Source organism: Hyperolius riggenbachi, chromosome 7, assembly GCF_040937935.1.
Source record: "Hyperolius riggenbachi isolate aHypRig1 chromosome 7, aHypRig1.pri, whole genome shotgun sequence".
In the NCBI taxonomy this organism is placed as follows: domain Eukaryota; kingdom Metazoa; phylum Chordata; class Amphibia; order Anura; family Hyperoliidae; genus Hyperolius; species Hyperolius riggenbachi.
The window spans coordinates 158,417,231-158,434,031 of NC_090652.1; the positions used below are offsets into that span (position 1 = coordinate 158,417,231).

Genomic DNA, 16,801 nt, shown 5'->3' on the forward strand with positions numbered 1-16,801 from the left:
CATGCAGATCAGATGTTTCGGACTCACTGAAATAGCCTCCATATACCTCTTAGTTCAGGTTTACTTTAAAGCATCTCTTTCTTCTGTGTGAATAGAGTGGTGAAGCGTTGTGGTCCCACAGGGTGTCGTGTCGGTACATGGTCCAGTACGCTTCAATTTATTTATTAATGGCCTAGTAGATGAAGTAGAAAGTAATGTTGCTATTTTTGCAGATTTGCTTTTATTAGTCTCAGGTTCTCTTTAAATGCAGATATAGTTTGCCATAACTACATCATGAGGTAAGATATTCCAAATGTAATTGTAAAGGACCCCTTTCTAAATAGGTGGCAAAAACATTTTCCTATGTGCATATCATGTCCCCCTGTCGATTGTACAACCCTAGGAACAAAAAGCTCATCTGCCAAGCTTTTGTATTGCCCTCTGATGTATTTATACAGTACATATTAAGAAGGTCACCTTTCAATAGTCTGTTTTTCCCAAGCTAAATAGAAAGTCAATGTCCATTCTATAATGTAGTGCCCAAAACTGTATCCCATACTCCGGATGTGGCCTCACAAGTGATTGACACAGAGCATGTATTACAATATGTGGAAGAAAGATCTCCTTTATATAGTTAAAGAGACAGAGCAGTTAGTTTTCAGCTCCTGCTGTATTTGATTGATTTATTGTATTTGCATATATTATATTACTTCTAAGACTTGTGCTGTATTGATAAAGAATGACAGAATAGTTACAATGGATTGCATTTATTGTATAGACAAGTAAAAAAAATGTATTCACAGAGTTGTAAAACACTCTAATCCTGACATGTAACAACTACATTGGTGTGTACCCTTACAACTTTCAGAAAACTGTACAGTACAGAGCATATGTGAAAATACTAGACTGCTTATGATGGAAACATCAATATGAATCAGCAGTCATTGGTGGTAGCAGAACAGAGAGATCAAAAGTGTCAAAACTCCCATATCTTCAAGATGTCCTTGTTAGCAGATGTCCCAGCATTTGTGCACTGGATAGGTATTTAGAGACTTTCGAGGGAGTTACGCGTTATCTTGGCACGCTTAGGCAAGCAGAGGAGCTAAGCAGAATGAAGGCTTTCCAGATCACTGGCATCAGAACATCTGACCATACAGCCCAAAGAATATTAACTACTGATTCGTTGCTTTGGATTCTTTGGTTTTTTTTTTAAATACTATTGTGTTGATCTCACAGACAGAACAAATACATGGGAGTTGTTCTGATGCCACTTGGTGCCTAGTTGTTCAAGATGTGTGGCTCACACTGCTGAAGCCATAAGATCAACATGACAATTAGCATTTTTTTTAGAAGGGAATGTGGCAGTCACAGTATTTCTTTTATCATGCCATGTTGTCACATATTCATGAAATAAAAAAAAAATAGAAACTGCATGTGTTGCCTATTTATCTTAGTTTTTACAGTTCAGTGAGGAATCTGGCTATGGACAGCATAGATCATCAGCCTTTCAGAGGTTTTCATTCATAAGATACATTGTTACATTAATGGATGCAATGAACTTTCACAGATACAGCAATGTAATCTCACAACTGTAAATTAGGCAAGTCGCGCTCTGCAGACTAATGTGATGTCCACAATACTTTCTGCTAAGATCCATCCAGCTCATCACTGCCGTCCAGCACTTCTTGCATAGTCTATTCATCTCTCTAGGTTCTAGATTGCAGTGGCAGTCTCGTTGCCAAATCACTTAAATGACCTGATTCAGGTTGTTTGCTTCTTTTCTTGATGTATTCCAAAGTTTTAACCTATTTTGGAGAAGCACAAATTTAAAGGAGTATTAGTTAAGCCATACCTGAAGTGATGTATTAGTTAAGCCGTACCTAAAGTAATATGTACAATCTCAAGCCTACATAGAACTAGGCTCTGTTCCTTTTTCTCGCTGCAAGGGGTAAGAATCTAGGACTGTAATTAACATTACCTCTTCAGCTGAACTAGAGTACTAACTCACTAATAACAGCCGTAAAACTCTTGGAAGGAAGATAAACATTTCAGAGTGCAGGGAATAGATAAAAACTGACAAAAATATGAGGTGCCATAGTTTATGGGGCTTCTTCAGTCTCCCCATAAACTCTGTGGCTTTGCAGCTTTTACCTCCTGTTCTTCCATAAAGGGTGCATGCTCCCCCATTTTGTGCACAGCAGCAACTGGCAGGAGCGTCCTAGGCATGCGCAGTTACTAAACTGTGCATGTTTAAAATGCTCCCGGCTACTGACGGGTGTGTGCAGAGGACAAACCATACATCCTTGTGCTAAGTTTTTTAATGGGGGTGGGGGGGGGGGGTGGGGGGGGTCAGAGGCTTGATGAGCTGATAAACCGAGGAACCTCTGAGCTTAAGTGGGCATGAAAGAAGCCCTAGGCATGGCCACCACTGTTATTATTTCTCTTAGTACAGGTTCCCTTTAAAAACTGGTGTTATTCACCTGAGACAATACAAATATTTGGTTGCTTGACTGCAGTGACGAATTGAGTCTGTATGACCGCCGTCCCTGCAAGCAAGTACAGCCATTTGAAAAGCGGTAAATTGATGGCCCCAAAGTGGTTTTAACGATTTATCTTTCTGAGCAGAACTTTTTTTTTTTTTTTTTTTTAAGATATTTGTATTGTTTTGGCTCTTAGGTATTTGATATCACTGAGATTATGTATGTGCAATACATTTTTCACTACTGGATCACTTAATTTAACCTCCCTGGCGTTCTGGACGCTGGGCCGATTTGAATAATTTTTTTTAAACACGCAGCAAGCGCACTTTGCTTGCTGCGTGTCCTACCAGATCGCCGCCACTTGGCGCCGATCCCTACCGCGATACAGGCCCCCCCCCCGTGCACTGCCTGGTCAATCAGTGCCAGGCAGCGCTGAGGGGTGGATCGGGATTCCCTGTGACATCACGACGTTCGTCGCCATGGCGATGGGGAAGCCCTCAAGGAAATCCCGTTCAGAACGGGATTTCCGGACGGGTCTTTGCGCCGGCGGCGATCGGAGGGATGCCGCTGGGAGGGGGGAATCATGTAGCAAAAAACTTTCCCGCGCCGCAGGGCTGCGGGAATCAGAACGCCAGGCAGGTTAAAAAGATGTGCATAGACAAATTTGTTATAGCTGTTTAGATATACAATACAAATATTTACGTATTTTTAGCTTTTTAACCCAAAATAAAACTGGAATTTTAGGAAAGTACCATTCAACATCAGTAGTATAGATACAATTCCTTAATCTCATCAACCTAAATCTTAGTCTCATGCAAACCTAAGCAGTTGCCTAGGGTCTGGAGAGAGTCTAGCCCCCCACCAAAACTAAAAAAGCCAGGTGATCATCAGAAGTGGACAAAAACTGCTATCTTGCCTAGGACCCCATTTTGTCTTAAAGAAATACTGTAGGGGGGGGGGGGGGGGTCGGGGGAAAATGAGTTGAACTTACCTGGGGCTTCTAATGGTCCCCCGCAGACATCCTGTACCCGCGCAGCCACTCACCAATGCCCTGGCGCCGCCCCCCGGTTCACTTCTGGAATTTCAGACCTTAAAGTCTGAATACCACTGCGCCTGGGTTGCCGTGTCTTCACTCCCGCTGAAGTCACCAGGAGTGTACTGCGCAGGCACAGACCATACTGGGCTCGCGCAGTACGCGCCTGGTGATATCAGCGGGAGCGAGGACACAGCAACGCAGGCGCAGTGGTTTTCGGACTTTAAAGTCTGAAATTCAAGAAGTTAACCGGAGACGGGGCCGGAGCATCGGTGAGTGGCTGCGTGGGTACAGGCTGTCTGTGGGGGACCATTAGAAGCTCCGGGTAACTTCAACTCATTTTCCCACCGACCCCCTACAGTATTCCTTTAATCCTTTTCTGCTTGAAGATAAAACACACACACACCTATTCAGGGACATGGCAGGCCAGGAGTAAGCAGTAGTGAAAAAGAACAAGGCTGTTCAGATACAGCTTTACTGTCCTAAAATAGCTGTATAGGTACTATTTAAATGTACAAACATTTTTTTTATTTCATATAAGCTCATATAGCAGTCTGCTTGAAAAGCACTGTGATGGTTTCTCTTTAGCATAAAGGTCAAGTCCTTATATAGAATACATCAGCGCTGCGTAATATGTTGGCGCTTTATACAATAAATAAATAAATACATTTGCAGAACCGGGCCAGTTATTATAAACTATCAGGATGTGTCTAGTGCTACTGCCCAGGAACGGGTTTCTCTGTGTCAGTAGAAAGCTGTCACTTTAGGATTTTAACCAAAGCCATAGGCTTCTATTGCCAGTGCTGTGTCAGCTTTCCACATACAAAGCTGATCTAAGCTGAAGATTAATCAGTCACTGGGACCTGATAAATAATGCAATAAGTGATGCTACTGCTCTCCTACTGCCATTTGTTAAAAATACTTTGTCCATTGTAGAAAAATATCAAAGAAGCCCTATCGTGAAAGACACCTCTTACTTTAATTCAGAGTAACCAAGCAGCTCAGGGTGACCCAAACTACTAGGAATGTATAGGGGGATAAAAGGAACCAAAAAGCCCTCCAACTAACTTTAACTTTAATTCTGAACACTGTTGCAATAATTTCCATTAATAACTGTATATGCTTTTGTTTTACAACATATTTCACTTTATTCTTAAAATAAGCCTTTTTAACCACTTGCCGACCGCGCACTCATACCGCGCGTCGGCAAAGTGGCAGCTGCAGGACCGGACTGCGTCGCTGGCTGCAGGCTAATTAATCAGGAAGCAGCCGCTCACGCGAGCGGCTACTTCCTGTCAGTTCACAGCGGGGGGCTCCGTGAATAGCCTGCGGGCCGCCGATCGCGGCTCGCAGGCTAAATGTAAACACAAGCGGAAATAATCCGCTTTGTTTACATTGTACGGCGCTGCGCAGCAGCAGCGCCGTAAGGCAGATCGGCGATACCCGGCCAATCAGCGGCCGGGGATCGCCGCCATGTGACAGGGGACAGCCTGTCACTGGCTGCACAGGACGGATAGCGTCCTGTGCAGCCCAGATTGCCAGGGGGGACAGGGATGAGAGGGAGGGGGGGAACTTCACCGCAGAGGGGGGCTTTGAGGTGCCCACCCCCCGTAACACCCAGGCAGGCAGGAGCGATTAGACCCCCCCAGCACATCATCCCCCTAGTGGGGAAAAAAGGGGGGCGATCTGGTCGCTCTGCCTGCACCCTGATCTGTGCTGGGGGCTGCACAGCCCACCCAGCACAGATCAGCTAAAACAGCGCTGGTCCTTAAGGGGGGGGGGTAAAGGGTGGGTCCTCAACTGGTTAAGTGGCTTTCATGTTTTCTGTGGTAAGTTAAAAAGTAAGAAAGACAAAACAATCTGCAGGAAGGGAGAGGTTCAGCCCGCCTGTTGCTCAGGTCCCAGGTTACCCAGCAGCTCTAATAGCTCTGAAAGTAGACCCTGAACAAGCATGTTGAGCAGGTGCTCTGACTCAAGTCTGACTGGATTAGTTGCATGCTTCTTTCAGGTGTGTGTGTGTGTGTGTGAGATCGGGGCTGTCCTGCCATGACGCCACCTGATGGATGTGCATCAGGCATCTTCTATGGGGCGGCATCCCACCCCCCCCCCCCCCCCCCACCATAGTCTCCAGCCACCAATCCTTTACCTCCTGGAGTTGGCAACCACTCTCCACCACCACGTTGGGCATGATTCACAAAGCTTTTTCACCTGTTTTCACCTTCTCTATATTACATATTACTTTAAGCTTTCAAAGACCAAAAGTATAATATAAATAAGGTAAGAAAAGTAATATTGAAATTAAGTTAATCAGGAACAACTGAGTAATTATTTTACTTTTAAATGTACTGAAAGGTTATATCAAATAGGTGATGTAATTTATGAGAAGTTTTGTGAATAGAGCCCATTGTCCCTTGTCAGCTGATCCCCGGCCCTTCTTCGATGCATGCCTGCAGTGGCATGCAGCACAGACCTCACCATGGTGACGCGCCCGCAGACAGTGAATGAGAAAGAAGAGTGGCTCCTACTAGTAGCAGTGCGTACAGGATGTACTCACTTCCTGTATACGTGCCGTCACCAGGGGAGCTGCTCTTCTGTCTCACTCATTGTCTGCGGGTGTGTCACCACCGTGCCGGGCATGCAGTGAAGGAGGACCGAGGATCAGTCGACAAGGGACAACATGGTGGAGGAGAACGGCCGCCAACTCCAGTAGGTTAAAGGAGCGGTGGCCGGGGAGGAAGGGGGGAAAACAGGCTGGGCACCTATATCTGGCTACGTATGCTAGGGCAACTGTACCTGGCTACCTATACTGGGCAACTGTACCTGGCTACCTATACTGGGGCAACTGTACCTGGCTACCTATACTGGGGGCACCTATACCTGGCTACCTACCTATCAATACTAAGGGTGTGTTTTATTTTTTTTGCACCGCAGCTTTACCGTGCGGCACAAATAGTTGGGTGCTGTGCGGTCATTCCAAATTGGAGTGGGCGCATCCTCACAATTTTGCCTCAGGCATCAAAAAGTCTAGTACCGGCCCTGTGTGTGATTCAGACACAACTGCAGTCAGAAAGATCAGCAGGATGCCAAACACCTGGTGTTGTTTATAAGGAAATATATATGGCAGCCACCATATACATCTCACTTAAGGCTCCCTTTAACAGTCTGAAAAAAATACTGTGGCGAAGGAAATGGGTTCAATACCTCCCACATTTTAAATTACTACAGAAAACATAAAAGCAATTGGCTGACTTTAGAGCAAGGCGATACTTACAGCCAATAGACATTAATAATATCCAGTTTTTTTATCTTGGTGCTTACCATAGTCTTGGTATCAGCATAGCCATGTTTTTGTGCCAGATTCCATAGATTAACAGCCAGCTGATTCAGCTTATTGTTCCTCAGGTCTCCATGAGCAAGAATACTGTTGAATAATTGTAGAGCAAGAGTGCTCTGACGCTTCAGTGTCTAGGAATAAAATGCAACATATGTACAAGCATAAGTAAAATTACCTTTCTTCAAATGTAGTCCCACCTTGCTAAAAATAACATTTTATAAAACAATATAAACACGTTTTTAATACGTCAATTAAGTATTTAAAGAAATATTCTAGACTCTATAGTATGTGGATCACATTACATAATCTCAGAGTAATTACACAAAAAACAAAATAGTAAACAACTGTTTGGCTCAGTGTGGGTGCTCGTCAATCAAAATTATGTGGTGATGCTGGGGGAAGGGGGTTGTATGTTTGGACCAAAGTCCTATATGTGCCAGCATCAGCAATAGATTGGCAAGTACTGGCAACCTGCTTGGAGGAGAAAAACCAAACATTCTTTTATATCTTCAGAGATCTTTGAGCATCTTTGGTGAGGATATCATGGTACATGGTAGCTCTAATGCACTCTAATGCGGGATACTCACTCTTCAGAGGAGGAAGAGAACCTTGTAGGCCTCCAACCTCACACACAACGAGAAAGCCAATTGCCCTCTATACTGACCACACGGCTAAAACAGGTGAATAATGTGTGTTTCTGTGTTATTTTCTTATTAATGTTACTCCTAGGCTGCTTAGGGGCACTTGTATTCCCATCTCCAAACATGCAGTCAAATTACCTCAAGGATAGGATTCAATTCATGGTATAACTTCATACAATATTTACTTATGCACGGATTACTCTCACAAATTAACCATAGTGAGGGCATATGAGAAAGCTGTGGGGTGCCAGGTTGGGATTGCACTTATAACATGATCCATCCAGAGTGTGGGGAATTAACCATGCATTGTAATCTATAAACCATGCCTTTGATGAAATATATGCACTTTCAGAAATCAATATAGAGTAAGAAAATCACCTGAGCAGTATACCACATTTAGTAAATATCACAAAGAATGAAAATTCAGGCAGGGCGAATGTTAAGGTGAGTTATAGCATGTAAAGGGGCAGAGGGGAAGACTTGAGGTGCTGGTCAAAGCTTGTGTATAGCCTAACTTGAGAGCAAGTTGTAAAGCAGCTACACAAAGCACAACTCCTCCAAATATCCCTGCTGAAATTCTGGTGCAGGTAAGGGTGTGTTCATATACTGTACAATTCCATGGTCCTGTTCACATATCTGCGTTGTTACAGATACAGATCATTCTATTCTAGCCTGGTATGTGCAGGCTTTGAATTAAGGTGTATGTTATAATATGTGCTGTGTTCATTGCAGGTTCACACACATAACACGTGCGTCATGCAAAATGCACAGTGCGAAGTAAGTGCAGTGGGTTCAGTCAGAGTAACGCACAGCATGCTGTATGATTTCCAGTCATCGTTTACAATGGCAGTGAAGCAGAATTTCATTGTACTGTATGCTTCTCTGTAGGGCCACGCCTCTTTCACACTGGTGCATTTTAATTACATTGGGTTACCCTTTTTTGCCACAGGGTAACGCTAAAGCAATAAAAAAAAAAGTCTATGGGACATTTCAGATCGGATGTGATGCAATGCACCAGAAGCATCCGATCTGACACAAAAGCATTAGCACGTTACCAGTCAACATCCGCAGCGACCAGAAGTCACGTAAGTCAATGGAGCCAAAGATCTTTGAAAAAAAAAAATTGTGTTCGCAGTGTGCATCATGCACGGAAGCATACTTTTTCAATACACTTTCTTGAAATTTGTATTTCCGCCACAGAAAGTGAGCCTCAGTTTTCCTTGCTTCCAGAGGTTACATCACCGCCTGTATCTTTAAAGCCTGTTTTTAGCATTGTGGTGCACACCATATCCAAAATGCTGGTTGCTGGTGTACAACCGGCCTAAAACTGTACGTCTACAGCGTATGCGCAATGCAACTTTTCAGCACCATTGTGTTGCAATCTTACCACAACGCAGTGTAAAGTACCCAAAAACTACAAACTATACACAGAAACATGACTTACACAGGGCTATTTTTAGGCATAGGCAATCCAGGCCATTGCCTGGAGCATGCCCCCGGATTAAGCCCCGTCCCCAAACTGAGTACCACCCCTGGACTAAGCCCCACCCCAAGGGTATCCTATCGCCTGCTTTTGCTGCGTCTGGATAGTGTAAGCTGCAGGCAGTTGCCACTGTGTCCCTCTGTGCCCCCTTCCCGTGCATCCCTCTGTTCCCCTGTGCCTCCTACTGCCCCCATTTGTGCCTTCTTGTGTCCTTTTGTGCCTGTTTTTATGCAATCTCACGTTCCACATGCACGTTTGAGTCACTGTACTTCACAGTTAGCCTCAAACGGCCCCTCTATTTTCTCGCGATTAATTTTGCAATCCGGAGAAATTTGCTCCTTTTAGATGGTGAATACGCCTCTTTTCTAGATTGCACGCGTACGGAATTACGCGTCCGCATGCGTTCCATGCTGACTTGCATGGTTCGCATTTGACGCGCGTTTTTTACGCGTACGGTAACGCGTTTTTCTTTTGTACGCGTAAACGCCTGGTTAATGCTAACGTTTTTACGCATGCGGCCGGAAATGCGTACGTCATAGCGTACCCGCCCCCAGTTCATGACACAGGAAATAAAAGCCTGTGTTTTCATGTGTATAAACGTGGATCAGCCTTGGAAGAAGCACCGCCGTGCGAAACGGCTGTTAGGCTACCGTTTTTGCCCTGCACCCACCACCGCCACCACTTGACATGGTAGGACATCCTCCTCTTGCAACTGTTTGAATGCACAAGATGCTTGCACTTGACGAATTTTGCACTTGACGAATTTTTCATTGATGATGATGTTTTGTACCTACCTTTTAAATGTCACAATTTTTGATACAACTATGGTGATTTATTTCAACCTGAAACACCATTAAAACAGCAATTACTGCAGTGCCTGACTCAACTGTTTCCTATTGATGCTGATCCAATGTGTGTATTCCATTCATCTGTCATGAGCACGCAGTATTTATTACAATAACAAGGTGGCCTTTAGAACATCTCTCCTTCCTTATTCCCAGTGATACGGTTACAGATTTTGTAGTGCCGGCAACCCTTTACTCTTTGAAACGATCTACCTGTTCTGACCGCCAGAGCACACGAATATGTCCAGCCGAGAGGATCCCATCGATATAGATGAGGAAGCAGAAATCCAGGAGGATATCACTGAGGAAGACGACAACACAGTCGCTTCAGGAAGGACGGATCTGACGAACTTCTTTAAGAATCTGTCAGTAGCTTCTAAAACCAATAAAGCGGTGGGTGCACGGGTATTGGAAACCAGACTAGACCGACTATGCGAGAGGAAGGTCAAGTTATTCTGGACAGTGGAGACCTTAAAGCAATATAAGCATGATCAAATCTCTGCAAGAGGTTTCCGTAAATATGAGGAACCATCTGAGTATCAAGATGACCCCGCCTTCGTGGAGAAATGGCGGAAGACCTATCTCACTCATGCCGCAGTACTTCAAGGAATTGTTCTAGAAAGAACGCAACAGGAACATGCCCATGTTACTAAGCAAATCGACACGATTAAACAGCAATATAAAACAAAAAAAGTTTTCCGGAACCGTTGGGAAAATCGATAAAAAATTAACTTCCCTGCAAAACAACATCAAAGAAAGAAAATTACGAAAATTTCTTAGGGATAAAGAGGACTTTGCTCTGGGTAAATATTTTGCCTGGCAAGCTACCTTTAGAAGGAAACCGTTTCCTAGAGGGCAAACTCCACCCCGCAAGCCACCATCTGGATATTGGACTACCGACTCAGACTCGAGTGGCGAGGAAGTACCAGTTCAGAAAGTCCCTATCACCCCTAAGGGACCACCAAAAGATACACCGGAGGCCCCTTTAGAAGGCGCATCAGGAGGGGAAGAGGTAAAAAGAAAGCCAAAAAGGAAAAGAGTAACATGGTGAGACCAAAACAGGCACCGTTATCCGAGACGGTAATCACAGAAATATCACCCAATCTGGAAGTTATCAACCTCTCAGATGTGGAGCTGAAAGACGGATGTATACCTTTACTTCAGAGGGGACTTAATTTTTCACTCGTTCAAGAATTTGATTTTGCGCAATTTAAAGTGGATCTATACAAAAACATACGTCAAGTGAATATCAAGCAAATCTTTCAGAAGCAGGGGACTCAGACGCCTAACAGCATGAAAATTCAGAGCCAAGCTGATGAAATTAGCCCTTTGGGGTTCAGTACCCAGTTTACATGGTCAAAAGAAGATCAGGACATTTTAACAATCTTACAGGAAATGGAACTCGATACAAGAATAGAGGAGGAACTAGACAACATGATGTCTGATTGTCCTTCCACTGATCCCACCCCCCCTTTTCCTTCCCCTTCCTCCCCACCATTCCACCCACCCCTCCCCCCTCCCCGTCCATCCCTGGTTCCTTAACCTCTGTTCCCGTACCCATTTCCCCTCCTAATCAGCCTATCCTCCTACCCAAACTAAAACAACCGTACAGGGCTTGTAAATCTATCAAGCCCTTTACGGTACAAACTGGATCAAGCCTAGATCACTTCCAGACCATAGTGGAGAATGAAATGAAAGCACTTTGCTATCCTAAATTGCCCCCAAACATTACTGAGCCTGAAATTAGAGCCCTTAAATGGCTAAAAAATCGTCCCGATCTAGTGATAAAAAAGTCGGACAAAGGTGGTTCCGTAGTTGTCATGTCGGCCACCCAATATAGGGAGGAGGCGATGCGGCAACTGCGGGACCCCCGAGTCTATACATCACTTAGTTTTGATCACACTTTCAAATATCAAGGGGCGTTAAGGTCACTCCTGAGGCAAGGGGTCGAAAGGGGTTTTCTGACCCCAGGTTTAGCAACTAATCTGCTTCCTGAATTTCCACGAAAACCAGTATAGTACTGCCTCCCCAAAATCCACAAATCACGGACCAGACCACCAGGACGCCTGATCGTCTCAGGTGTCGGTTCTGTCACCGAGAGACTTTCTCGTTACCTGGACCATCTCCTGAGGCCTCTTTTACAGTTAGTGCCTTCACATATGTCAGACACTTTAGAGGTCCTTCAAGGAATCGAAAATTATGAATGGTCACCAGGTGACTTATTAATGTCCATCGACGTTGAAAGCCTCTATAGCCGCATACCCCATAATGCTGGCATAGAGGCAGTCGAACGGTTTTTAAACCAGGTCTGGTCCGATCATGATCACGTCACGTTTGTATGCGACTGTTTGCGTTTTGTTCTCACTCATAACGCGTTTAAATTTGACGGCGTGTGGTATATGCAAGTGTCAGGTACCGCAATGGGAACACCGGTCGCATGCGCATACGCTAATATATTTCTAGCGGCCTGGGAGGAGGATTACGTCTACAGTAGACGTAATCCCTACAGAGGCTGTATCAGGAGATGGTCCAGGTACGTGGACGACGTCCTGGTGTTCTGGTCTGGGTCCCCTTCAGAATTTACCCAATTTGTAGATTATCTTAATCTGAATGAGGTCAATATGGCCTTCACGTTTGAAATAGGCCCCGACAAAATTGCCTTCCTTGATTTGGAGCTGTGGGTTTGCGGTTCTCGCCTAATGGCGAGAGGTCACCGCAAGCCCACAGCAACCAACTCGCTCCTGCGAAGGGACAGCTTCCACCCTGACCATGTTACTAAATCATTGCCTTACGGCCAATTCCTCCGTCTGAGGAGAAATAATTCAGAATTGGAAGACTTTATAGCTCAGGGAAATGCTTTGAAGAAGCGACTTTGCAGTAGAGGGTATTCTGAGAATGATCTAGATACTGCCTTCCGTGAAGCTCTACATAAAAATCGAGATGACCTCCTGTTCAAGGATCGAGGCCCTAAACGCGATGACAAAATCGCCTTTACGTTTAATTATACACAAATGGCCAACACAGTTAGAAACGTTATCAAAAAGAATTGGTCCGTCCTAGTTAAAGATCTCATTCTGAAATCTTTGTTGCCTCCTTCCCCCCTAGTAGCGTTCAGGCGTGCGCCCACAATTGGGGACTATGCCACTAAAAGTGAATGCACGCCTAATTCCACCGAGAACTGGTTACAAAGATGTCGGCCTAAGGGCAACCACAGATGTCAATTCTGCTCCCACTGCCAATTTATGTGCACCGACACGTTTTATCGTGTAGGTGCCTTGCAGTGGACAGTGCGTGACTTAATTACCTGTAATACTAAATTTGTGGTCTATGCTCTATGGTGCCCTTGTGGCCGATTTTATATTGGTAAAACCACTCGCCCCCTAAAAGAGAGAATACAAGAACATTGGCGTTCCGTCGAAAACGGTAAAGGCGCCACGAGAATAATAGAGCATGTCAGAGAAATACATGAAAGCAACCCAAACGTACTAAAATTTTGTGGTTTGGCACAAGTTATGATTCCCAAACGGGGAGGAGATCGCTCTCGACTCCTATTAAGAAAGGAGTCGTTATTGATTATTAAAAGTGAAGCCCTAGGCCCATTGGGTTTCAACGACCACAATGACTTGGCATGTTTCTTAGACCCATAACTGCAGCCATCTATGCAATGAGATTATTTCTTAAGCAAATATATATTTCTTTATATGCAATTTCAGATGCTACTTTTCGCAAACAGGTTTGCAACAAGGATGGATGATCCTTGTAATAATTGCTCCCGTTGTCCAGTAATCGTTTCCTCCTTTTTATCCCCCCCGCATTTTCGGTGTTTTTATGCAATCCCACGTTCCACATGCACGTTTGAGTCAGTGTACTTCACAGTTAGCCTCAAACGGCCCCTCTATTTTCTCGTGATTAATTTTGCAATCCTTGCTCCTTTTAGATGGTGAATACGCCTCTTTTCTAGATTGCACGCGTACGGAATTACGCGTCCGCATGCGTTCCATGCTGACTTGCATGGTTTGCATTTGACGCGCGTTTTTTACGCGTACGGTAACGCGTTTTTCTTTTGTACGCGTAAACGCCTGGTTAATGCTAACGTTTTTACGCATGCGGCCGGAAATGCGTACGTCATAGCGTACCCGCCCCCAGTTCATGACACAGGAAATAAAAGCCTGTGTTTTCATGTGTATAAACGTGGATCAGCCTCGGAAGAAGCACCGCCGTGCGAAACGGCCGTTAGGCTACCGTTTTTGCCCTGCACCCACCACCGCCACCACTTGACATGGTAGGACATCCTCCTCTTGCAACTGTTTGAATGCACAAGATGCTTGCACTTGACGAATTTTGCACTTGACGAATTTTTCATTGATGATGATGTTTTGTACCTACCTTTTAAATGTCACAATTTTTGATACAACTATGGTGATTTATTTCAACCTGAAACACCATTAAAACAGCAATTACTGCAGTGCCTGACTCAACTGTTTCCTATTGATGCTGAAACATGACTTACACAGGGCTATTTTTAGGCATAGGCAATCCAGGCCATTGCCTGGAGCATGCCCCCGGATTAAGCCCCGTCCCCAAACTGAGTACCACCCCTGGACTAAGCCCCACCCCAAGGGTATCCTTTCGCCTGCTTTTGCTGCGTCTGGATAGTGTAAGCTGCAGGCAGTTGCCACTGTGTCCCTCTGTGCCCCCTCCCCGTGCATCCCTCTGTTCCCCTGTGCCTCCTACTGCCCCCATTTGTGCCTTCTTGTGTCCTTCATGCCACCTCTGCCAAACCTTCTGTCCCCATGTGGCTCCTCTGTCATATTCTGTCCCCCTATGCCTCCTTCTGTCTCTATGCGCCTGTATTAACCACCCTGGCATTCTATTAAGATCGCCAGGGCGGCTGCGGGAGGGGTTTTTTTTAAATAAAAAAAAAACTATTCCATGCAGCCAACTGAAAGTTGGCTGCATGAAAGCCCACTAGAGGGCGCTCCCGATCCGTAATTCTGATGATGAATGCAATGAGCATCCTTCCTTGTTTTGCTTACCTCGTCGCCATAGCGACGAGCGGAGTGTCGTCATGGACATCAGCGCTGACGTCCTGACGTCAGCCGCCTCCGATCCAGCCCTTAGCGCTGGCCGGAACTGTTTGTTCCGGCTACGCTGGGCTCGGGCGGCTGGGGGGACCCTCTTTCGCCGCTGCTCGCGGCGGCGATCAGGTAGCACATGCGGCTGGCAAAGTGCCGGCTGCGTGTGCTGCTTTTTATTTCATTAAAATCGGCCCAGCAGGGCCTGTGCGGCACCCTCTGGCGGTAATGGACGAGCTGAGCTCCATACCGCTAAGGTGGTTAAGCATCCACCTTATATGTCACATGGTTATATTCCACATGATTCATATTCTTTAGCGTGTGTGCTTTTTTTTTGGGGGGGGGGGGAGGGGTTGCCTCAGGACTTCTTGCCTAGAGTGACAAAAAGGCTAGAAACACCCCTGGGCTAACACATAGCAGCCAGGCTATTTCAAATAAATAAATCCATAACGCAAACAATGTAAGCTGAATCTAAAGAAAATATGCTCTATGTCAGATGTGCTGGATGTTAACTCTTTGCGCACCATCAGTCTCTGGCCCCTCAAGGACCAGAGACCGCTGGTACCAGAAAACAGCCTCCCGACTAATCGTCACACATACCCATCGTTCTGGCCGTCTCTATGACAACAGAACACTGTCAGCCGGTCAGGAACTGTTTTCATTGGCTCCTGACGCTGTCTATCAATGTAGGCCAATGTTACATAGTTACATAGTTATTTGGGTTGAAAAAAGTCATATGTCCATCGAGTTCAACCAGAGAACAAAGTACAACACCAGCCTGCTCCCTCACATATCCCTGTTGATCCAGAGGAAGGCGAAAAACCCTTACATGTGATTGGCTCACAGTGATCACGCAGGTCAGGAGCCAATGAAAGCTGCTCCTGACCTGCTCACAGAGCTCTACCACCTTATAGACGACAGAGCGAGTTAATTGCAGCAGGTGGAGAGATCGGAGGCAACAGCGGGAATGCACGGCGGGTAAGGAGAAATCTACGTCCTGTCAGAGCCCTACAGCCACCTGCAGGATGTAGATTTCTACCAAGCGGTCTGGAACCAGTTCATAGGGAGTTGTCTGTTGTCTTATCTCTCTCTTTTTTTTTTTCTTCTTTGAAAGAAATCTTGTGGACCAGAAAGGCCCTGTGCTTTTTAAAAGTGGAATCTGGGGCTACTAGATAAAGATTATACAGAAAATCCCTTCAGAATCTAATGGCAGTTAGAAATATATAACATACACTAAGGAACTCTAATGAAGAAAAGCACAACATGTTGAACACAATACACAAAAGTCAAAGATTTCAAACATTAAAGGGAACTTAAAGCGGTATTGTCACTATAAAAATCAAATTTCAACAGCAACTGGTCTGAAGAAATGGGACAATTACTGTCATTTTTGAAACTTGGAAAACTTTTTCTGCTGTTATGGTTTGGAGTTATCACTTACTTTAGGAGCACTGGCCCTAGTGCCAAACAGTGCCAAAGAGTTGAATGCTGGGAGTTCTTTTTATCTATAATATATTCCTCCTCTTCCATTTATTTCCCTGCCTGGCTGATCACTTGTGTTTACAAGCAAGGCTGAGGTGACTCAGTGATTGGATGTGTAAATAAAAAAAAAAAGACTCTGGGACTAGGAGGGCAGCTAATGAATACACAATGAGCAAGAGAAGGGAGAGGGGAAAACAAGAGTCAGGGAGAATACAATGTCAGCATTAGCTTGGCAAGATGGCCACTGCCTAGAAAAGGATTTTCTGCTTTTCCTTTGTAAAATTCACAGGAATCATTACGTGGATAGCACAATACATCTGTTATGTAAGTAGAAGTAGTATTTATCTACTTATATATGTATTTTTTATTTCTAGGTTAGCATGGGTATTGCTTGCTCTTTAAGGCGAGAGGGATATAAAAGTTGGCATATTTATTTCCTTTTAACAATG

The 16,801-nt window shown here is 44.9% G+C and overlaps 1 protein-coding gene across 2 annotated transcripts in view; it reads right to left on the reverse strand.

Moving 5' to 3' along the window:
• Positions 1-730: 730 nt before the first annotated feature.
• VPS35L (VPS35 endosomal protein sorting factor like) overlaps positions 731-16,801 on the reverse strand; it is a 184,808-nt gene continuing 168,737 nt past the window's right edge. The window contains exons 30-31 of one of the 2 annotated variants that reach the window (XM_068244800.1): positions 6,811-6,957; positions 731-1,784 (exon numbers count right to left, since the gene is read on the reverse strand). In XM_068244800.1, coding sequence (XP_068100901.1) covers positions 1,686-1,784; positions 6,811-6,957 — 246 coding nt within the window. In that variant the 3' untranslated portion in view covers positions 731-1,685. The remainder of the gene's footprint in view (positions 1,785-6,810; positions 6,958-16,801) is intronic. The other variant, XR_011022754.1, reaches the window with a different exon arrangement.